We start from the raw sequence: 22,402 nt of genomic DNA on the forward strand, positions 1-22,402 counted from the left end.
AACCCAATAGTAGTTACCAGAGCTTTGGATGCATTATTTGGTCAGATATGCATCTGAAATGCTTCCTACTTATAGGAATATGCGCATCAAAAGTGTAATAGAAAGTATTACGCCGGGGCTTGCGCGTTGCCATGCATCCATTCATGTACAATAGAAAGATTAAATTTTTACTCAGGCACTTACGTAGATAAATATTGCTTTTGTATATATATGCTGAAGGATTTACGTTGCCTAATAAAGCGTTGAGACGCGTGGTTATCATATGAGAAAAAAATTAACAATGGAGTTATAAATTTTGGCGCCGCGCAAATACCATATAACCGAATCCCCCAAGCATGATGTCAAAACATTATTGTGCTGCTCGGCTATTGCATGATATTAAGGTATGGGTTAACAAATCAAGCTTGGGAAACTCAACAGCTGCAATGCTGTAATGAGATGCAATTGCCAGATATGGGCAATAGGATTCGATTGCTCATTAGTTGAACCTGATTCAGTATTAGGTTGTAGTTCGAGTCCGAAACAGCGCTATGGGTTTCCGGCACAGCATTGAGGAGTATTTGAAAAACTCAACGCTACATGGAGCGCGCTTCATAGTAGACAAGGATGCCAGCTGGATAGAGCGCATATTTTGGCTGCTTTGCCTAACTGCGTCCTGGTATGCCTCCTGGCTCTTGATAAAGGCATCGCTGGGTAAGAAAAAAGACAATCAATCTTAAGAGAGAAAGTATAGCAAAATAATGCGCATTTTCCAGCGGCCTTTGAGAACAATGCCATTAGCTTTGTGGTAGAGAGCTCCTATCGTGATTGGGACACAAATTTTCCAGCCATTATAGTGTGTGAATCAAAGAATATGGATCGGATACAGGAGGTGGCCGAACAGTGAGTTCGACCCAATTCAGTTTGCTGAGAATTGAAGGGTCCATTTTTTCAGGCTTTGGGGCTCCGACCATGACTTCACGTTGGAGGAAGTGCTCAGCGAGATTGCCTTCTTTCGCGGCGAGTCCTATCATACAGTGCACGAATGTGGTGGCGAGGAGCCCACAGGCGCTTGTTTCTACTCAAACTTCTCGTTCTATGCGCAGTTGGTGCGCAGCAGCTGCAAGGACTCTGTTCAGAACTGCATGTGGAATAATAAGCCCTTCGAGTGCTGCAAATATTTTCATCGCATGGAAACGGAACTGGGCATCTGCTATGCCATTAATTCGTTGCAAGCGGGGTGAGTCCTTTTCCATCAAATACTGTTCAGTTTGTTTTCAAGCCGATTTTGGCCATGAAAGCTGATCAGTAAATATTCCAAAAATTCCAAAGCTCCAAAGTTCTAATATTATATAGGAATTATTTACTAATGAATAGAGTTTCTTTAAATTATTATATTAAATATTTTATTTATTATATTAAATAGAACTAATATTTATTATTAATCATCCACTATTCATTTATTATATAAAGCCAAGAATGGCAACTGAAATCGCAATTAGAGTCGGAATCCCAACCAGCATAGTTTAAAGTCAAATTAAGGATCTAAGTATATGAAAACGAGCCAATCGTTTAGTTCATTATAATTATAATTCATTCAATTATGGATTCGTAGTATAATGAAATATTTATGCGTTCACAGTAAAAATAAGGGAGCCAAATTGGACATGACTTCGAATCGTTATACCGGTCCAGGTACGTTGAAAATGGAGCTGCACACAGAGGCTACGGTGAGTAGAATCCTTTGTTAAGACTAACCATAAAGAAGGCACATTCAGGTCCTAGGTGGTGCCGTATCAGGCATAGCAGAGTGTCGTCATCCTGATCATATACTTGTAGACTTTATAGAATTTTTCATCGTTTTTCCACTGAGCTGCTTCGTCGATATTAAAGTCATTCCTGTGTCTGCTCTTACAGGTGTTCATACTCGGTGTTGAGGAGGTTCCCACTTTAGTGACGCCTAAAACGGACTTCCTAGTGGTCGGCCCATACATATCCTTTGTGTAAGTTCTTTAGCATAAGCACAGTCACACGCATAGTATAATGCCATTGCAGTCGCTATATTGCCAAACGCGATATCGAGAACGACGAGGAGATCCGCCAGACAAGTGTACACCAACGTAATTGTCGTTTTGCGGATGAGAACATATTGGATGTGCACAACTATTATAGTTATAGCGCCTGCACGGTGCAGTGCCGCAAGGATCGGCAAATGACATTATGCAATTGCTCCAGCCATTTGTCGCCCAATACACCCAATTGGCAGATGTGCGATATGGATGGCCTGGAGTGCTTGAATCGCAATTATGAGGACTTGTCGGTGATTATCGCGAAGTGGTCGAGGGGCCGCAAGGGTCTGGTCTGCGATTGCTTGCCCTCCTGCACCGAAGTGGACATAACAACTGTGCATGACAGCAAGGATAACATTAACGGCCATCAGAACCCCGTATCAAAGATTGAGATCGGGCTCATTGATTTACCCACAGAGCGTTATAAGAGAAATTTGGTGCGCGGCAAATTGGATCTAGTGGGTGAGTTTGCTGTCTGCGAAGCTAATCCGTTTTATTCGATAGTCTAACCGATTCTGCCTAGCAGTATCTATTGGTGGTACTACTGGGCTATTTGTAGGTGCCAGTCTGCTGAGCTTTGTGGAGATTATTTACTACATGACCATCCGACCCTATACGACCTTCATACATGACAAGCATCAAATTCGACCACAGAGTGCGGAACCCGGCTATAATCCAATTTAAGATATATGTATATGCAGTTATCTGAGTTACATCCACAAACAATATTATCACACCTATATAAGCATAAAATTTGTCATCAGAAAACAGCTGTTGCGAATTGTTATTCACCTACAGAAAGAGCACTTTGAGCGTAAAATAAATAAAGTAAAATAGTTTCTCGAGAATCTGTACCCGGTCGACACACGACGCGCTGAGAAAATTCACTGAAAATTGAAAAGTACATGGCAAGCGGCCAACTAAAGAGCGCCACTAAATTATTACGTATACGTTACGAATTTCGGAAACAGAACAGAAAATGCTGCTATCACGTACGGAATGTATACGAATATTGGACAATTTATTGGGGCCCAGCAACGAAGAGAAACCAACACTCTTGGGCTACGAAGTGGTTGCCGAAACCAATGCCATTGGCTATCTAGGGGACTACTATCTGCTTTTACTGAGCTATGTAAGTGCAAGAGTAAATGGTCGTGTTTTTGGTTGATAACGGACGTCAATATTGATCCTAAACTCGTGTATAGCATTTTAAATGTAGAAATATTGCTTCGAGCAAAGATTAAACTTACTTAGTGTTGATGTTGCAATAACCAGAACCAATATTCTGAGACTAAACAGATTATCGATGAAGTGGAAAGCAGCGGCTTCCGGTTATTAAATACCAATATTTCTATTATTTAGTGTTCACTTTATTTACTATTTATATTTTAGAGAACATATTATTTTATATATATGTATATTTTTATTTTATTTTATATGTTATATATTTATAATGTTTATGCGGGGTTCTAAAGAGCAATTTAATGGCGAGCTGGACTTCAGCTTTCATCTTGGTTTCGATTCTTCCTAAACGTATGGCATACTTTTAGGCTGTTGGCGAAACTTCTTTCCAGCGACAAGTCTTTGTCAAAGCGCTGCCCCAGAAGAGCGCCGAACCACAAAAAGAGGCGATTTTTCGCAAAGAGGCATGGCTGTATGAGACTTTGTTGGCTGATATGCAGGCATATTGTGGGTATAATGTGAATATTAGCATAAAATATAAATTAATTGTTGGGAATTTATTCACACAGCCACCGTCAAATGGTTGGCCAACTGCTACTACACGCGTCCCGATCTTTGCGTGTTAGAGGACATCAAGCTGAATGGTTATGTTCTTGGCGATATGGAGGAACTGGACGAGACACAGATGTTGCAAACGCTGCATGCTTTGGCTGCCTTGCATGCCGGAAGTTTGATTTATGAGCACAAAAGCCATCTGAATATAGGAGATGTCTTTGGCAACCACCTGCAGGAAGTTACGGTATCTCCGGATATAGCTTGGTTTACCACAGGACTGGCTGCTGTTCTAGCCGTGCTGAAGACCCTGCCACAATATGCGACTCCTGAATATGCCAGCTTCATGGATCTTAAACTGCCTGGCATTCTCGATACGATATATGAGCAAGTCTCGACCTCAACAATGTATCGCAATGTGCTCTGCCATCGCGATGGTTGGGCGGGCAACATTTTCTTCCCATCCAAACCGAATGCACCTGCAATTCTAGTGGACTTTCAGACCTGCCGATACTGTCCCCCTGCCATCGACCTGAGCTTCAGCCTGTATATGAATCTGACGAGTTCTGAGCGCAGGCATCTCGAAAGTAGTTGCATCGATTTCTATTACGATTGCTTGACCGCCGATTTGAATCATTATGGTTTGGATGCGACGATGATGCTACCAAAGGCGGAGCTCTTGCAATCCTATGAAGAGTTCCGTCTATTTGCCGCTGTCTACCGTGCCGTGGCAGCTACCATCATTAAGGTGCCTTTGGCATATATAACTAATGAGTATAAGTATGTGGACCGCAGCTCGGCGATTCTAAGCTATATGCAGGATAACGAGCAGTTTGGCGCTTGTATGCGCGAATATTGTGGCGATATTATGGAAATTGCAATAGAAATGAAAAAGTAATATTATTTTTTACAATCCCGAAGAGACAACCACTGATTAGGCACTTCTTTGTATAAACGATAAGAAAAACGGATAAAAATAAAATTGTCTTTAGAGTAGTAATTATTAGTATATTTGCAATCTTTATTCATAATTGGTTGAGTACTATTGTTGTTCAAAGCTGTTTAAAACTGCCAACCATGCGGCGTATTCAAGAAAGTTTTTGAATCAAAAAGAATTTGCTCAGAAATTAAAAAATGTTTGTAACTTTCATGGTAGGTTCTACCTTTTAATACAATAACTACTATATTCCCACTCTGTGATATTTAACTATCACACATTATTTACCTCAATTGCGTATAGAAATTCTCAGTGCTACATATTATCCTTAAAGGAGACAAGAAAATAAGCCCTAATTTACACTTCCTGCCATTCACTCTCGGGCTAATGATTACCTATCACAAAACATCAAACATTAGTCACATAAACTGTTTATGACATAAATACTATGAGAAAGATTAGACAGTTCCTTTGGTTTACAATTGAATACATTTTAAAAAATTGTTTTTTTTTTATTATTATTATGATTCGAATATGTTGTGTATTCGAACCGAGCTATGCTTAGGAACGAACTCACATTTTGGGATTCCTGTTAACTGATTTGTTTCTTAATAAGTATAGTACTTCTATAATCCGTTCATAGCATTTGTCAATGTTTTAATCCCATCTCAGCGATGCAGATATTTTACCCATAAGTATGGCAGTAATGCTTTTATAAGCTATAGAAGTAAAATATAGTTCCAACTATTTCCATTAATGTTGGAATTTCTTGTGACATTATGAAGTTCGAGTTCATACCGACCTTTACTACAAGTTCACGTAACTCTTTATCATTATATGATCACGCACATTCACATTCATAGTAGCTCTATAGCTCTAAAGTATGTTATTTCTTAGCTGATACTGAAGAGAGCTATTCAACTTTGTCAGGCAATAGAAAACAAATGGTGATTAATTCTTAAAGCATCTGAATATATTTTATTTAAAAATCGTTTTTGTATGCATAAACGAGGCACTATATTTTGCTGCACAGTGTAATAAGCTGACAATTGATAAGAAAGCACAAAACGGCTTCTTATCATTAATAATGTGAAAGCAATTCAAGCGATAATCAATTTGTAGAAAAGCTTTTCGACAATTTATAGAGCAAGTAGTATTGTACGGAAAGCGAAACGGGGCGTTTAGTATAAAAATGAGTGCTGAAGAAGAATACAAGCCCGTGTTAACGCGAAAAAATCGCCTGGAATTGTTTGAGTTTCAAGAATGTGAAGAAATATTGAAAAGCCTGCTGGCAGACACCCAGACAGAGGGCATCCTAAAGAGTTTTGAAATTGTGCCAGCGACGGAGAATACTGGGTTTTTAGGTGAATACTTTCATCTGAAAGTTACATATCAACTAGAAAATGTGGAGGAGGAGCGAACAGCACGACTCTTTGTCAAATCGGTTATATATCAAAATGCGAACATGGCCTTCTACATGGAGAAGATGCAATTTCTCAAGAAAGAGGCCATGCTGTATAATAAACTGTTGAACGAGTTGAAGACATTGTGTAAGTAGAGAAGATGAGGAATCGAGAAACTAAGTGCATCTGTTTATTTGTTTAGCGCCCCATGTTTGGTGTGCGAAATGCTATTACACTCGCGATGATCTGTTTGTGATGCAGAATATTGAGGACTTGGGATATGTAGCCGTGCCAGAAGAGACACGCTTTCTCAACGAATCTCAGCTGCGCCCGATTCTTAAGGCTCTGGCCACACTGCATGCCAGTAGCATGGCCTATGAGCGCAAGCACAAGCTCACCATTGGAGTAGAGCTGGGGGAGTGTCTGAAGGAAATGACTGTAGACCCCGACGTTACTTGGTGGACCATAGGCATAAAGGTGAGAAACGAATTAAATACTATCGAATAGATCTTCAATTATCTTGCTCTAGACTGTGCTCGCAGTAGCTGCAATGCATCCGATGGTCCTTGAAGATCCTCAGGCCCAGTCATATATAGCCAACGAACTACCTCGTCTTCTTGACAACGTCTATTATATGGTCAATTCTTCTCCCTTGCATCGTAATGTCTTCTGTCATCGGGACGTCTGGAGCGGCAATGTTTTCTATCACAAGCTACGCCCGGAAACGGAGGGCTGTGTTCTTGTGGACTTCCAGCTTTGTCGTTACTCTCCTCCAGCCATCGACTTTCTCATGGCCTGTTTTTTGAATGTGGAACCGAAAGAACGCCAAGAAATGCAGCAACGCTGCATTCTACACTATCATGACAGCCTGAGAGCAGAATTGTTAGCCATGGGCATCGATATAGAGCTTGAACTTAATCGCAAGGATTTCGAGCAGTCCCTGAAGGATTTTGCGCTCTTTGGTGCTACCTATAATTGTGCTGCAGCGACTATCCTACGTCTACCCAATAACTATCTTAAGAAACTGAAGGAGACACAGCCTGCGGACTTTCATCGCTTCTGCAATGTTGATCGGCGGCCAGAGGTGCTGAGACTAATAAGCGAACACGATGAGTTTCGACGCTATATGTATGACTGTGTGGCAGATCTCTTGCAATTAACATATTATAATAAAGATATTTTATGATGACCAACAACCGACCATTACCAAAAGCAGTGCTGTTTTGCTTTGCCATTATAGCTACATTATAGCATTATAGCTTGTCTTATCGGCCCACACATTGTAGATTATCTTATCGTGGGGTCGCTGTAAATTTTGTGGCTTCATACTTGGATTATTGTTTGCTGTAGGTCTATCGTAAATATCTATATCATAGATAGGTATCTATCTGAGCTTTCAAATTGCTAAAAGTAGTACAGGTACTTGAACTCAAAATAACGGTTTTTTTTGTTTTATTACAATAAATGAACAGATGTTGATTAATGGCTTTGGATTCTCTGAAATTTTACTTCAAGCCCTGCAGAACTCATTTATTTTCGATTCGCACAAAAACTTTTGGAAACTAAATTGGTGAACATGGATTAGGCTTTATGTATGTTTCATTACAAATGATTATTTTTTCTCATAAAGTCATAACGTCAAAAAGCTTGTAAAAAAGAAAAACTTTGGAAACATTAATCAAAATGTGTTGCTCAATAGTTTTATAATTAATAGTCACCAGTGAAAGCTTAAAATACATTTTGAAGAGCTAAAATGGTTAATTAATAGGTGAGGGATTGTAATCGTTATAAGTGTTATTATAAAAATTACAAAATAATGATTATTTTTTCATTTTATTCATTCTCTGACAATGTAATGATTAATTTTTAGATTTACTTTACAATTTAACGAATTACCATTATTTTTGAGCAATAAAATAAAACGTATAAAGTAATGATTATTCCTTAAGTTTTATTTTTTTTAATCAAAAATATGCCTTTTTCTTAGAGAATAAGGAACAAATTTATATATGTATAAGTATCCTTAGACTATAAGCCAAGACGAGCCCCTATAGTACAGATTTGGACTAAGAAAATACATTCTTTAAAAAATATGTTCAGGAAAAATTACAGCTTTAGTTTTTTTTTCTGCTAAGAGTTTCATTTTAGCAGACGTTTTGTGGTTCTACTGAGCTATGTCGGGCATTTCACCCCGAGATGATGAAGAGATTGTTCTCATACTATTTCAGAAAAAATTATAAAGACAAATAATAAAGACAATTTAGGTGAAAAAGATTTCCGAAGCATAGGAAATAATAAATGCATCGTTTAGCTCGGTGGAAAGACTGAATGATAAACAATAATCTCATTTATTAAGTTAAGATGCGTAAACAAAGTCCAAATATAGATAACATGTGTGACATCCAACTGCTGTCTATTTCAGACTTCAGTTAGATATGGAGAAGCTGACAGACAAGTTATCGCACACGAATCTCCTGAGCCCGAAGGAGTGCGCCTTAATAGTGCGGCGGACGCTGCAATTGCCGGAGGATGAAAATCTGCAGTTGTTGGAGTATTGGATAGAGCCGGGTTCCAGTGAACTCATTGGCTTTATGGGTGACTATTACAAGCTGTATGTCAGGGTTAAGCAGAAGCAAGAACATAATCTGCAATACTTTATTAAGAGCTTGCCGCTAAACAATGCGCCGCATAGAGACGAATGTGAGCGTAAAGGATTTTTCCGCAAAGAGAGGGCTATCTATGGAGAGATATTGCCCAAGATTCAAAAATATGGTGAGTAAACAAAGAAAATGTGGCTAACTTTTAGAAGAAGTTGCTAAAAGGATAATTCTAAAATATAAAAGCGAGTAGGGAAAGAGAGGGGAGAAGAGCTTCATCATTATAACTAAGAAATATGTTTTATGTTTATCACTAGGCCGGAGAAGATAACAAAAGACGCCTAAATTGTTGTTACCCGGTAAAAAGTATTTTATTGTTTTATTGTCTTACAATAAAGAGATAAGTAAAGACATAATAAACTTTTTACTTTTGAAAAGTTTCTTAATAAAGATAGACCAGCTCAAGAACTACCCTACAACAAGCCAATGAGGAGAAATTAGCAACTTTAAGTTTCAGATTGGGTTGATAGTTTAATGAAAAGAAGAAATTACTTTCGTAAAGACTTTTAATAACACGAATATTAAGCATACTCTTCTGCTGTCATACACAAGTTCTTTGCATTATCATGAATAAGTTAATTCGACTTAGGTTGAGGACATCAATCACGGGTAGCGGCATTGGAATTTCATTTAAGTTATTTTAGAGAGTCTTTTCTTTTCTTCATTTCTTCTTTTCAATATTTAACCGCAACATTCTTTAAATTGCGCAGCAAACTTGGACTCCAAAGAACAATTATGTGCATGATTGCTGATCCTGTACTGATCCGGGGTAGATAATTTCATTCACTTTGATATTTGGCGCATAAATTCTTTCTTTTGCGAGCTGAGTTTTCACCATATTTCTGAACTTAAAGGCAATTTAGACAATCTTTAAACAATCCGACTATAAACAGCAAGTGGAAAACTTTGTGCCAAATCTTACTATACTCGTTCGGATCTCATGGTATTGGAAGATCTTTCGTATACTTATCGTCAAATAAGGGCTGATGAGAGCTACACCTTGCAACATTTGAAAGTGGTATTGGCCCAACAAGCGGAGTTACATGCGGCGAGCATAGCTTGGGAACAAGCCGAAGGGTTCAGCATAGGTGAGCGTTACAAGGATGTGCTGTTCGAGCTTCACATAACCACCAGCAATGAATGGTATATGGCCGGAGTTAAGGTGGGTTTGTCAGAGAGTGAAGCTAGAAAAACGAATCTTAAAACAAGTCTATTAACAGGGTATTATCTATTTGGCTAAGCGACATGAGAAATTTCAAACATCGCTGGCTCAGGATTTCATAAGCAATAAGCTCTATGGATTACTCTGCAAGGCCGAAGAGATAGCGGGACCATCAAAGACCTTACGAAACGTGCTCTGCCATAGAGATACGTGGGATCGCAATATTTTCTTCAAGTTTGCGAAGGATTCCAGCATACCCGACACCTGCTGCTTTGTGGACTTTCAGCTAACCACGTACTCCCCACCCACACTTGATGTCCTATTTATGCTTTACATTATTCCCACTGCAGGCATGAGGCGCCAGATATACGATGCGTGTTTGGAGCACTATTTCCAGTGCTTGCAATCACAATTCGCTAGGCTTCAAATAGCAGCCGACACTATGAGTCGTCAAGACTTTCTGGAGCATTGCAAGATTGCCCGAGTTGCTGCCTTAATCCTGTGGGCGCTTTGCGAGCCGCTCTTGAAAATGCCGGAGGGTTTGAGCAAAAAGTTTCGCACTGAGGAGCCAGATAGGTTTGATTTTTATTTGAACAGTGATCGCAGTGGATTGCTCGAACGCGTCATGGAATTACATCCGGAATATAAGTCAGCAGTTATGGCGCCCATAGGTGAATTGTTGGAATACCTAATGGAGACTGAGGATCTCTTTAAGTTGTAAATTTCCAAGCAAATTTGAATGCGACTCTACAATTTATTTTAATCTATTACATTTGTATTAGCCAAGAATAAAAACCAAAGTTATATTCAATTTATTGCCAACAGATACGCATTTATTGTTCTTCGAATTTAATATTGTTAGCACGGGCTAGCTTTGTCTAAATGGTATAATAAAACTAACTAGAATTAGTTGCTTTTCAGTAAGTAATTGCAAAGCAAAGAGCAGCAATTTTGTATGTTTGCTTGTTAAAAGCCTAGCTACGTTTAAAAGATGGCACTCCTTACATTCATTCCCCAGCCATATACACAATATAGTTCTGCTTTTATTCAGTCCAACATTCATCTTCATTGTCTTCCTCGTCGAAATCGCGCACATTGAAATCCTCATGAAACAAGTCCTCGCCTTCCGAGGACTCCGATTGTCATCTGTTTCCATTCACACGTTGTGGTAGACCGACCACACCCTTGGGCGGGCGTGGCATCCGTATGCTGGTGGACGATCCAGCAGTTGCCGCCGGCGTTGCCTTGGCCGAGACGCTGGGTATGAGCTGTTCGTTGTAGGTCGTCGTGTGCTCAAAGCAATTGCAGCAATATCTATCACAACGTATTAGCATAATGAGACCCGCCAGCAGCCAAAACAACACACCCGGCCAGGAGTGGACGGCGCAGGCGGAGAAGAGCACTACGCCCAGTAACAGGCACATGCTGCACAGCACGGGACTCACATTGATGACGCTGCTGCCCGTGTATTTGGGTATGAAGCCCATCATAATGGCAACGACGAGGACGCCGATGGCGCCAGTAAGCGCAGCAGGCGCCCAGCGCAGCACAAGGCCAGCAACGGAAAGTGCAATGCCCAGACCCATTACGATGATGGCAAACATGGTGACGCGCCAGGAGCTGATAGTTGGTACCCGCAGGCTGCGTTCCATGGGACCAGCTGTGGTGACCTAAGCAGCGCAATAAATAAGTTGAAAAGAAATTGAAAGGGTGTGTCAAATGCACATACCTTAATTTTCTGACGATACTCATCGACTATCGCATCAATATCCGTCGAGGTATCCGAGTCAGATTTGTCAAATTTATCGGGGTACTCAAAATCCGAGGGCTGCAAATATAGAATTCCTTAGTCAATGGTCGGGCTTTCGAATAAAACTGCATCATAATGATGTCGGGGTCACCAAACATAATTTCTACTAACTGCGGATATAGTGGCCGTAGAGCTTATGCATGTTTAACTTACCGGTGGTTCCCCATCGGACAATATGGTGGACTCCACATCCCTTGTCTCACGCTGCGGACATGGCGACGTGGGCTCTCCAAGTAGGAGCCACTCCTTCTCCACTTCCTGCTTGTTCTTAGTCTTGCTCTTTGGCTTCTTGAGCGCACCCTGCTTTGGCAAACTAATGTTCCACAAGCTACGCTTTAGGCGACTGGAACTGGACATATTCGAGCTGCTGCTCTTGGTAATAGGGGCTGTTGAAAGCCGACTATAGGAGAGCGATGAATCGCTGCTGCTCGGTTGTATGTACTTTGGCCGATAGGGCGTATAGAGTAAATAGAAGGCGCGCAGAAATACGGATGTCATATGACTGGCAGCCAATGTATAGCTTAGATGTTGCAGTGGACAGGCGAAGGCCAACATGGCGCAAAGACTGCCGCCAATGAAGACGGCCAGAACGGGATTGCCACTGTCCGAGCTCTCGTAACTGATCTGTTTGGACAAAATGCGCCACTCGGAGGTGGCAAAACGCACCACAATTCCATACAACCCGGGAAAGAGCTCTAGAAACGCGGCGGAACTTGTGAGAAGCAGCATGCAAGCTGAAGCGGGCACCAGTTTGTGAAAGCCGCTCTCATCGAGTATGTTGAAGAGCGGCACAGCTACATAGTCTTCGTTGGTTCTAGCAATTACAAGTAAGAGGGGAAATTTTGTAAAGTTATAAGATAAAGTTTTAGTCAAGCCACTTACTTGTAATGCACCACCGTCGAGAGACAGATCGCTGTCAGTAGCAGGGATGTGCTCACCAGGCCGATGGTAATGGTGCCTGTGAATCGAAGGAGTCCACTACGTTGCTGCGTCGGAAAGTCGCTGGGGAAGGCATAAGTGAGCAAAGCGGTGGCTAGAAAGAACTGAGTGGTAATAGGAAATAAATATGTATACATGTACAAGTACAAGTATATCTAGTCTTCGAGAATATTCAACAAAAACCAGACACATAACTGTGGGACAGGAAATATATTTAAAAATTGCTTTTGTTCCCGAAATGAATAAAATTTGAAAAATGTTCGCAAATAAGTTCTTTCGTTTGTATGTACTTAAATTTTATAAATAAATCAATACAATAAAGATTTTATAATAACTGGCGATCTGGATCGATCGTTTTTTATATTTGTAACCCAAATTTCCACAATTACACATTGGACGACTGTAGTTGTATTGTTTAATTCTTAGTCGTCTTAATTTCTCTGTATTCTGCAGTACAGCGAGAAATCATCTTCCCCTTACTATTATTAGATGTACAACTTATGTATTATGCATTGCACAATGCTTTATGATTTATGCCTAAATTATATCCATCTGCTCCAAACTGAAATCTCTCTTTTCTTAACAAAAGCCTCTCCTTTTAGCCATCCCCGGACTTTTCTCTCTTTTCTATCTCTCTGACCACACCAGCTATAAGATGGGACATAACCACAGGGTCAGAAATTCCTTCATATATATTTGTTTAAATTGTTTTTGCTTTCTAATTTAATGAATTAGTTTTTAATTATTTCTAAGTTTCTTTTCTCTGATAGGGTTTTCTTTTTAATTGGAAATTGTATTTTTTTATATTTGTTTGCAGCTGTATTAACGCCTCTGTCTACACTTGCCTGGGATTGGAGGCACACCTAGCCAACTGGCAATTAAAATCATTCCAAATATGCTTTCCTAGCTGCTCAGGCATTTTTATAACTTTTATATTTATTTACCTATGTTCCTATTCTTGTTCGTCAGAATAATTATTTCTGACTTTTCTAATTTTACTTTTATTTATTTTCTTGGAGTGCAGTAGAGCTTGAATTGTTTCAAAAGCTGCCTTTCCTGCTTTCGTGGATTAAACATTAGTATTTTATATACAAGAATTCGGACTTTTCTAATGTTAATTTTATTTATAAGAAAGAGTATAAAAAGACCAAACCTTTTGTCACTTGCTGAGAGTGCAGCAGAGCATGAGTTGTATGAAAAGCTGCCCGTCCTGCCTCTGTTATTAAGCATTAGTATTTCATTTATTCTATCCTCTTAGCAGACACCACCCTTGCTTTCAAATATTTTCCACATTGCATGTGAAACTAACCCGAAGTGGACCTTTTCCGACTAAAACGCTTGCTCAGCTCTACGTGTCATAATCAAAAGCCTATATCCTGTGCCGCCGAATGTCGCATACACACACACACATACACACACACTATGTGTGCAAAAAACACGCAATTCGTGCTTGTCACGAGATCCGACCGACCAGATGGCATTAGCATGCAAAACTAAACCAGCGACAAAATCGATAAAAAAAATGAAGAAAAAAAAAGAAAGGAAAGCAAAGCGACAGTGCACTGACCTAATAAAACGTCAAATGCTGGTTTGAGTGTGGTTCTCTGAATACTTACGCTATTAATGCCATTGGGCTGGAAGTATTGCTGAGTCCAGGTCAGAAAATCGCCACGCCACCAGCCAACGGCACTCAGAATTGCATTCAGTCCGAACATACCGAGCGTCATGATGAGACTGAATGCCTTCGAGTGCTGGAAAAAATGTTGAAAATGTCTATAAGGACTGCGAGGGGAGACAGTATTTGGTGAGCATTGTTACCTCCAGACCCAGCATGAACATGCCAGTTACCAGAAAAACGACCGCCACACCGAGCACATCCGGCCAGGGTTCGTTGACGGGCGAATTGCGGCCTAAAAGTATGCAGCATGCATTTTTAAAGCAGCGACAGTGAGTGCCAAAAAAAATGTACCACCTACCCAGTATTAGAATTCGTGCCAAGCCACCCGTCATGGCATCCAGACAGGCACTCAGGGTACGGGCCAAGGCCGCACAGGCACACATGCCGGCCAACGCATCCAGCCACATGGCCATGAAGAGGCAGCCAAAGTCGAATTTGTTTGTGGCCCGCACATAGGGTATTTGCAGGCTGCGGAGACTCGACTTGCAGCGAGCTGTTGGGCAGAAAATAAGTTTTCTTTAATATATGGAATATGTATATAATGGAATATTTTAATAAGCTTTATCATACTAAAAGGGGAAAGGAATTGTTGCTTCTCTAAATATTCTACTTTATTCAACACAAAAAAAAGTAAATCGGAAAACCAAATTTGTTATACTCTGTACATGAAATGTACAAGAGTATATTAGGTTTGCGGGAGCTGAAAAATGTAACAGGCAGAAGGAGGCGTGGCAGACCCCACAAAATATATATATTCTTGATCAGCATGACGAGACGAGTCGATCTAGCCCTGTCTGTCTGTCTGTCCGTCTGTCCGTCCGTATGAACACCTGGATCTCAGAGACTATAAGAGATAGAGACACCAAATTTTGCACAAAGATGCGTTATGTGTGTATTCTATACGAGTTTGTTTTATTTTTTTGATTTCCCCCCCCCCCCCCCCCCCACTTCTCCCCTAAGGGGGTTTTCCCGATTTTGCATTCGTATAATCGCCTATATCTCGGAGACTATAAGACCTAGGAACACCAAATTTTAGTCCCAGATGCCTTATGTGAATACGCAGAAAATGTATATTTTGGAATTCCCCTCCCTCCCCCCTCTACCCCGCAAATCGTAACTCCCGTAATTCTTGGAATTTCGAACTAAAATTTTGGAAATACCCCCAGTTGGTTATTATGTGTCCGTATGCCATTCATTATGATAGACCGATTTAACAAGAAGTTATAGCCATAAATATATTTGCTGATGCAGCGCTGCTGCAGCGCTGCTCAAGCGCTGCCCGCGGCTGTTGTTGATGTTGCTGTTTGGTTGACTGCGAAAATGCTTACACAGACACGAATAGATGCGCATAGGCATACATACACTCACACAGACGCAATTGCTATGTAAATGTTCAATTATACACCCTTTACGTGAGTTCGAATACCGAGAGAGGTAAAATCGATCAAATTTTTTTTGTTTATTTTCTTAATTTTTTTTAATTTCTATATTTATTCTAAACATATGTACAGAGTATTTCAAAGTCGGGACACCCGACTTTAGCTTTTTAACTTGTTTTTGATTAAAGTAGCATTTAATAGCATTTCTAGTCGAGCTGTTAGCTATAAAGACAGTAGTTAGAGTAAGTTTGTAGAAATATCTAAATTCCTGAAAGACTAAATTGAAGAACTTTAAAATTTCAGTTTCTTTTATTTGTTGTTAAGACATCAGAAATAGGTTGAGGAGTTGAGAAAATAAGCATTGAACATTAGGTGTTATTATAAAAATTACAATATAATGATTATTTTTTAATTTTATTCATTCGCTCATAATATAATGATTAATTTTGACTTTTACATCATTACAAATTAACTAATAATCATTATTTTTTTTAGCAAAAAAATAAAACGTATAAAGTAATGATTAATCCTTAAGTTTCATTTTTTTGATCAAACATAAACGTTAAGTTCTAATTGTACCAGCTTTTTTCAAATGGAATAAAAAATAAAAATGAGTTTTAAAAAATATTTAATGAGTTTTATTTGTTCGCTTTAAAGTAAAACTCAACATTAATCCTTAAATTTTGAAAGAATGAATAAACATTAAAATTTGTAAATCATGGTGAAAATGCGTAGATATTGGTAAATTTTTCGCTTTCTCAAAGTTTCTAAAGGTGAACGATTTTTTCGCTTAAATAAAATCATTTTTTGCAATACACGTGAATATCTTTGTTTGTTCAGTTAAATTTTTATTCACAGTGTAAAATCATGGGACGAACTACTTATTCCTATGTCCTTGTTAGCTTACCTGCCATGGCGCCATAGACGGTGGCCAAGAGTGTGGCGAACAGCAAAGTGGGTGCCGACGCCTCATTGTAAACAATCAAATAGGCAATGACTGAGGAGCCTAGAGCCAGGCGGGCGCCACTGCCATTACATAGAGCGTCCAGTAGACTGCAAGGAAAAAGCAGGAAAAACGTACAATATCAAACCAAAAAAAAAAAGCAAATGCAATTAAAATACGATTAAGTGCGACAGACTCATACGCCATGTGGCCCCAAAGTTACTGAAAAGCCAGACACTGTGGCTTGTCACCTCAGCTAAGAGAGCTTTTGCGGTTAGCGCCCAACCAGATTCAGTCCACGTAAGCCACAAAGACACACATGCACACTCACTTCCATATGCACATACAATATATATTGTTGATATATGCTCGTACATATATTCGTACATATATGTGGAAAAAGAAACATGTCAATGCAAAACATTGTGATGATGCTGTTAAGCCCAGGACTTTGTTGGCTGGACTTGGCCTGGGTTGGCTTCATGCTGCGCTTCGTCCTGGACTCATTTTACAGTTGGAGGACTGTGGTTGCCTCCGGCTATTGACTCGACACTTGGCCAACACCCCATGGGCATTGTAAATCATTGCCACATTTTTCTCTCCCAGAGTCCGGTCAGAGGACCGACCAGCTTGCCAATTGATGTAAATTATAATTGTATGTTTGCCGCACGATTATCTTAATTACATGAGCTGTGCATATAGCCATTGGGCAGCACAGTCAGCCGTGTCCATTATCCTTGCCTCCTACGGGGAGTACTTTGTAATGTAGAGTGGGTGCCGACCGTGTTTGTCCACTGGGTGCCGGAAAAATTGTGCAAGCGACTGTATCTTGATTGCACATCAAAATGATGATTATAATGAGATGTTCAGAACACAAAAGGGGCGCTATATAATTAAATTAAAGAGTTTATGTTACGCTCTCCTCACTCACTAGAGCATTTCTTATTAGGTGTTTGTTATTTAGTTTATAATTATTTTGTAGGCACTTAATGTTATTTCAAGTAATTCAAAAAAATTGGTTTTGAAGTTAACTGAAAGCATAATTTTCAATAAAGTGTGATCTGGCGATTATTAAATTGATTAAATTGAGTTAAATTAAAGTAAATTAGCACGGCAAATAAAATACTGCTTAGGAACACATTAGAATAGCTCCCATTTCTTTGTTATTTGAAAATATACGAACATAAATTAAAAGTCAAGCGAGTCTAACTCTTGAATGCCTTCTACTCATCCAAAATAAACTTTGTTATACGAATCATTCCTAAGAAAAGAGATACGATATGGTGGACCGATTTTGATAAAACTTAATCTTATATAGTAATGATAAAGTTCTTCAGTTCTATAGGAACATACTAAATATCAATTTTGGTTACGATATCGTAATATACTATACAAAGAGTTTTTAGTACAAAGATTACTTTCAGCAAAGGTCGCCCCTGTGACAGCTTTAAAATGCGGGGCAGAAACTATATAAAACACCATAAATATAACAGATTTGGTTACGATATCTTAATAAATAACAAAGTTTTCGGTACTAAGATTGGTTTTCATATTGATAGTTCCTATGGCAGCTGTAAGAAATGATGAGACTATATATGCTTATTAATAAACTTGAGCTGCGTATGGATAGAACAAATATGCAAACCATGTTTTAAGTCCTTAACTACTAGGTTCAAAAGTTCTCGGTACTTATACGGACGGATAGAAAAACAAACAATTTTCAGGAATTGAATTGCTTGAATTATTGGTAATTTATATGCAATTTATTTGAGGCAATGTAAGAAAGAAGTAAACTATAAATACAAGTATTGTACACATAAACAAAACAAACACATAGTGTTTCAAAATATAAAAAGAACATATGCATTTGTATTTCATAAATACGAGTATTTTATTAATATTAATTGCCTTTCTATTTGCCTTTTAAACATGTGCTCAGTTAAATTATTTTTAGACCGCAAAAGCACGCCAGTTCTAGTCGAAGCTAATAAAAGCAATTAGCAAATATGCAAATAAATATTCATACCATACTCGTATATATACTTGTAGTATTGTTTATAATACATAGGATACTCTGTTGCCAATAGACCAATAGTTGTCAAGTCTGTCGGGCCGGCGGTCTGCCAGTCTCTGGCCAAGTACGTGCGTGTGTATTTGGTTGTGGGCTGTACTCTTATAAGTGCGTGACTGCCAAAAATAAATACAATTTGAGGGCTGGCGTAAATAACGCAGTCGCACGAAATAATGCCCAGGTAGAGAAATTCCAATTAAAAACAATGGCTTACGGGCAGTTGGAAAACATAAGTTAGAAGGCACTTTTAATTTTCAATTCAAAATGCTGTAATTTCTAAATAAAGTAAATCTATAAACGTGTTTGAAATCAGATCTGAGAACTCAAATTCATCTGCAAATATATTCGCTTAAAAGGCAGTGCATTTAATGGTACTGTTTTTACTGACAAACAGAATGGAATTCTATTGAATTATCGCCTAGGGTCCAAACAAATTCTTTACTCATTTTTTCTTTACTATTTTGAAATGTGTTTACATTTTATTCTATATATTTCTTGAAAGCTTTGCAATAATATTAGTTTTACAGCGCGAAATCATACAATTGATTGATTCTGTTGGTTCTTCTTCTCAATCTATTCAGTTATAGCCCAGTTATGGTGGGTGTTGAGGCAAATGGGTTAAGTTTCCTGTGCAGAGCTGCAGCATCAACTGATGAATCAAAGATAATACAAATTCACTTTATTATAGAATAAACGTCATTTAGAACAAACAATATTAATCTGTGTTTATAAAGCTCCTCTTGGTAATAGGCCGTGCCTTCGAACTGACAATAAAGCTCCACATCAAATATTCTGTTACTGATATAACCGATGCTAAGCAGTAATCTACTAATATTCTTTTACATCCAAATACCATCCAAATAAATGCTAAACAACTTCATACGCTGGTCACCACTTCCCCAAAAAAAACCCGATGTTTCTCTCTTTTAATCAAACATATAGTGTGAATGTCCCATAGACCGTCTATGTTCAATCAAAGCTTGAAAGTATTTTACGACTCCCATGGGAAGGTCGTAGCAGCCCTGGTATTATCGTGCGAGTGTACTTGGCCAACAAAGCCATAGACAAACAGCGCCAGTCGGTGCGACGCCGACCCAAACATGGCAACAAAGCTGTTCAGCAGTTGAGGGGCAGGCAACAGAAAGCAGAAAGCAAAAAAAGCAAAAACAAAACAAAAAACAAAAACTGAAAGCAGAGCAGGGAAACCCACACAAAAATCAAAAATCAATTTATTGATTAGATGACAAATAAGTATTATCATGTGGCGTATGGCAGGCTATTTAGTTACGAGTTTAATGCAAATAGTGGGATGCAAATGCTTTGCTAATGCATAGAGGGCTAAGAGCCCTCTCGGTTTTTCCTACCTGGCGCTCGACATTTTCACGGACTTGTTGTTGCACTCGCTTTGATTACTGGCGCAATGCCAGGCTAATGCTCAAGTGTATTATTTTTTGTTTTATTTATAATTTGCATTTATTTCTGCATTTTCATTTGTGGTGCCTGGGGCTCTCGGAAAGCTTCAATCGGATTGAATAATTTTAGGTAATTTCTGGTGATGGACACGAGCACGTTCACAGAGAGACGCAATAATTATATTTGTTATACTATTTCCTGGAATTTGTTTAATGCCCAGCTCTGAGCATTATTAGTTTATGACAGTTTGTCAGCATTTTGGACTTTAATTAGCCACGCTGTCGAACAACGCGTTGCCTTGACGTGCCTCGACGACGACGAAAAAATTTGATATTGTTTTGTTAGTCGAGAAGGGGGGGAAAAGAATTAGCGCGCACTGCTGGCTCTTGGATTGGCCTTAATTGACTGAAGCAGCAGGCGGCTGGTAATGTTATTTTCGAGCTTCGGCGGTGAAAGCTTTCTCCGCCACACTCTCAACAGCTGATTGGTTCTCAGAGTCCTGCGCACTGACAATTGTTTACAGTTGGTTTGGCGGTTTGGCATTTGCTCTTTGCTCGCTTGATGTCACTTTTGGCTTTTGGCTCTCAAAAGCTACTCAAGTGCAAGTCTAGTGCTTGATAAACAAATGTAGGAGCTGCCCAAGAAATTATCAACCAAGTGAGAAGATCTTGAACATCTTGAGTAGAAGGAATAAGCCGGCGACCTTGGCATAGTCACAAGGCGTTAAATTCAACTGTTAAAAGCAAAGTCAAATATGCGTGGAATGCTCAAATGAACTCATGAGTTCATCATTGAAAATAACAATAATAATAACAATACGCAAATGGACAATTGTGTGCCAGCCACAAATTCTTGATTTATGTTTGCTAACACGAATCTAAAACAAGTGACGCAACTATTCTTATAGGTATATTTGGCAATGAAACAAGTTTCAAGTGAGAGCTAAAAAAAAACAAATAAAATGGTCAGACAATGAGAAATGTTCAAAGTTTTGTGATAAAAAAAACTTCTAAGAGTCTAGACTTTGATAATAAATAAACTATTTAAATAATTGGCTACAGTTGAAATTGCTTAAGACGAACAACATTTCTGATCTCCTGATCGTACCCTGTTGGTCTTAATGGTTGTTCAAAAAATTTATAAAAATTGAAAATGTATACAAAAAATTGGAAAAAAGTTGCATTACGAACAATTAAATTTTAATATTAATTAATAAGTGCTTAAGATTATGATGTTACGGAAGGAAAAGCAAAAAAAGTGTTGAAACAAACATTAGTGACAGAAATGGAATCGAAAATTTATCAGTTCTTAGAATAGTTTTCAATGTTTTGGGGGTAATAATGCAATGGGGTATCAAAGCACTTAGAAAAGGTGATCAATAACAATATCTTAAGCATCGAAATGATAACACAGTTTTGCATACTTATACACGAAAACATATATCAGTGACGGAAATGAATCCGAAAAAAGGGTAGTTCTTAGAATCGTTTTTAAAATTGTGCATAAGGTAGCATGGTCCGAGGCATCGAAAAGATATCACAAAATATCTGTACTTGATGCAGGTAGAAAATGTAGAAAAGCGCAACAATTGCTTTTGTTTTGGTTGTGGAAACAGATAGCAGTGTCATGCCTAAGTCGCTATAAATAATAAGAAACCGTTCTTTTATTGACTTAAACCGCAAAGCAACCACATCCAGCGAGTAACTGCTGTATGTAAATGAATAGTCTGCTATAACAATGAGCCAGACATGTCCATCATTGGACGGAGTCTAGTAACAGGCCACCTGATCAAGCTCGAGTATCTTTGTATCTACATCTGTCACTGTCGACTGGGCTGGCTGGTTTGTTTTAGAGGTTGATCATGCATTGACCATTGGCACGGCATTTAGCACTCACTCATTAAACCTACGACTCGCACTTGCCACTTGGCACTCCACACTGCGACTGTCGACCTTCTGACCAACTTTAAAGTCATTTTTATTTTATAAAATTAACGAAAATTGTGTGTGCTTATGTGTTGAGATGTCGGCACCATTTGGATATTCTGTTTATGTGTTTGTTTATGTGGTTTTTGTTTTGGTACGGCATTATATGATATAAGTCGTGCTATATCTTTAGCTGTCTGGCATTTTTACTTATGAGTGGCTCACTAATTAAATTAAAATAGCTTAACATATATATCTATAATTTCGTGGACTTTGGATTAAAATTAAAAGTGGTCGAAATGT

General features: G+C 38.8%; 5 protein-coding genes across 5 annotated transcripts; 4 read left to right on the plus strand and 1 right to left on the minus strand.

The window, feature by feature from the left end:
- The first annotated feature begins 530 nt into the window (after positions 1-530).
- LOC115630746 (sodium channel protein Nach) lies at positions 531-2,836 on the plus strand. Its single transcript, XM_030527400.1, has 7 exons — positions 531-693; positions 756-882; positions 935-1,219; positions 1,622-1,709; positions 1,897-1,982; positions 2,035-2,510; positions 2,575-2,836. Exons 1-7 carry the CDS (start codon positions 531-533, stop codon positions 2,730-2,732), a joined length of 1,383 nt encoding a protein of 460 aa, XP_030383260.1. The 3' UTR covers positions 2,733-2,836.
- A 60-nt stretch (positions 2,837-2,896) lies between these two features.
- On the plus strand, positions 2,897-4,782 carry LOC115630695. Its single transcript, XM_030527347.1, has 3 exons — positions 2,897-3,180; positions 3,599-3,737; positions 3,800-4,782. Exons 1-3 carry the CDS (start codon positions 3,028-3,030, stop codon positions 4,678-4,680), a joined length of 1,173 nt encoding a protein of 390 aa, XP_030383207.1. The 5' UTR covers positions 2,897-3,027; the 3' UTR covers positions 4,681-4,782.
- Positions 4,783-5,911: 1,129 nt separating this feature from the next.
- LOC115630747 lies at positions 5,912-7,334 on the plus strand. The gene is made up of 3 exons (XM_030527401.1): positions 5,912-6,269; positions 6,325-6,599; positions 6,652-7,334. Exons 1-3 carry the CDS (start codon positions 5,912-5,914, stop codon positions 7,306-7,308), a joined length of 1,290 nt encoding a protein of 429 aa, XP_030383261.1. The 3' UTR covers positions 7,309-7,334.
- Positions 7,335-8,477: 1,143 nt separating this feature from the next.
- On the plus strand, positions 8,478-10,752 carry LOC115630503. The gene is made up of 3 exons (XM_030527095.1): positions 8,478-8,894; positions 9,673-9,941; positions 10,000-10,752. The coding sequence occupies exons 1-3, from the start codon at positions 8,558-8,560 to the stop codon at positions 10,660-10,662; spliced, it is 1,269 nt and encodes a 422-aa protein (XP_030382955.1). The 5' UTR covers positions 8,478-8,557; the 3' UTR covers positions 10,663-10,752.
- Positions 10,748-20,558, minus strand: LOC115630502. The gene is made up of 9 exons (XM_030527094.1): positions 20,126-20,558; positions 16,655-16,800; positions 14,667-14,861; positions 14,509-14,600; positions 14,307-14,441; positions 12,634-12,794; positions 11,905-12,565; positions 11,671-11,769; positions 10,748-11,611 (listed from the first exon to the last, which is right to left on the minus strand). Exons 1-9 carry the CDS (start codon positions 20,137-20,139, stop codon positions 11,084-11,086), a joined length of 2,031 nt encoding a protein of 676 aa, XP_030382954.1. The 5' UTR covers positions 20,140-20,558; the 3' UTR covers positions 10,748-11,083.
- Between the last annotated feature and the right edge of the window lie 1,844 nt (positions 20,559-22,402).

This window comes from Scaptodrosophila lebanonensis, unplaced genomic scaffold, assembly GCF_003285725.1.
Source record: "Scaptodrosophila lebanonensis strain 11010-0011.00,11010-0021.00 unplaced genomic scaffold, SlebRS2 tig00001410-arrow-pilon, whole genome shotgun sequence".
Taxonomy (NCBI): Eukaryota; Metazoa; Arthropoda; class Insecta; order Diptera; family Drosophilidae; genus Scaptodrosophila; species Scaptodrosophila lebanonensis.

What these genes read in the sequence shown, in the direction of transcription:
- LOC115630747 (XM_030527401.1), top strand. Translation starts at nt 5,912, where the DNA reads ATGAGTGCTGAAGAAGAATACAAGCCCGTGTTAACGCGAAAAAATCGC. An exon ending in GAACGAGTTGAAGACATTGT is followed by an intron (nt 6,270 to 6,324) that starts GTAAGTAGAGAA and finishes TTATTTGTTTAG; the next exon opens with CGCCCCATGTTTGGTGTGCG. An exon ending in GGTGGACCATAGGCATAAAG is followed by an intron (nt 6,600 to 6,651) that starts GTGAGAAACGAA and finishes ATCTTGCTCTAG; the next exon opens with ACTGTGCTCGCAGTAGCTGC.
- LOC115630746 (XM_030527400.1), top strand. Translation starts at nt 531, where the DNA reads ATGGGTTTCCGGCACAGCATTGAGGAGTATTTGAAAAACTCAACGCTA. An exon ending in GGCCCATACATATCCTTTGT is followed by an intron (nt 1,983 to 2,034) that starts GTAAGTTCTTTA and finishes ATGCCATTGCAG; the next exon opens with TCGCTATATTGCCAAACGCG. An exon ending in CGGCAAATTGGATCTAGTGG is followed by an intron (nt 2,511 to 2,574) that starts GTGAGTTTGCTG and finishes TCTGCCTAGCAG; the next exon opens with TATCTATTGGTGGTACTACT.
- LOC115630503 (XM_030527095.1), top strand. Translation starts at nt 8,558, where the DNA reads ATGGAGAAGCTGACAGACAAGTTATCGCACACGAATCTCCTGAGCCCG. An exon ending in GCCCAAGATTCAAAAATATG is followed by an intron (nt 8,895 to 9,672) that starts GTGAGTAAACAA and finishes GACTATAAACAG; the next exon opens with CAAGTGGAAAACTTTGTGCC. An exon ending in GGTATATGGCCGGAGTTAAG is followed by an intron (nt 9,942 to 9,999) that starts GTGGGTTTGTCA and finishes GTCTATTAACAG; the next exon opens with GGTATTATCTATTTGGCTAA.
- LOC115630502 (XM_030527094.1), bottom strand. An exon ending in AGCCCAATGGCATTAATAGC is followed by an intron (nt 12,795 to 14,306) that starts GTAAGTATTCAG and finishes ATTACCACTCAG; the next exon opens with TTCTTTCTAGCCACCGCTTT. An exon ending in TGTCCGATGGGGAACCACCG is followed by an intron (nt 11,770 to 11,904) that starts GTAAGTTAAACA and finishes CTATATTTGCAG; the next exon opens with CCCTCGGATTTTGAGTACCC.
- LOC115630695 (XM_030527347.1), top strand. Translation starts at nt 3,028, where the DNA reads ATGCTGCTATCACGTACGGAATGTATACGAATATTGGACAATTTATTG. An exon ending in ATCTGCTTTTACTGAGCTAT is followed by an intron (nt 3,181 to 3,598) that starts GTAAGTGCAAGA and finishes GCATACTTTTAG; the next exon opens with GCTGTTGGCGAAACTTCTTT. An exon ending in GGCTGATATGCAGGCATATT is followed by an intron (nt 3,738 to 3,799) that starts GTGGGTATAATG and finishes TTATTCACACAG; the next exon opens with CCACCGTCAAATGGTTGGCC.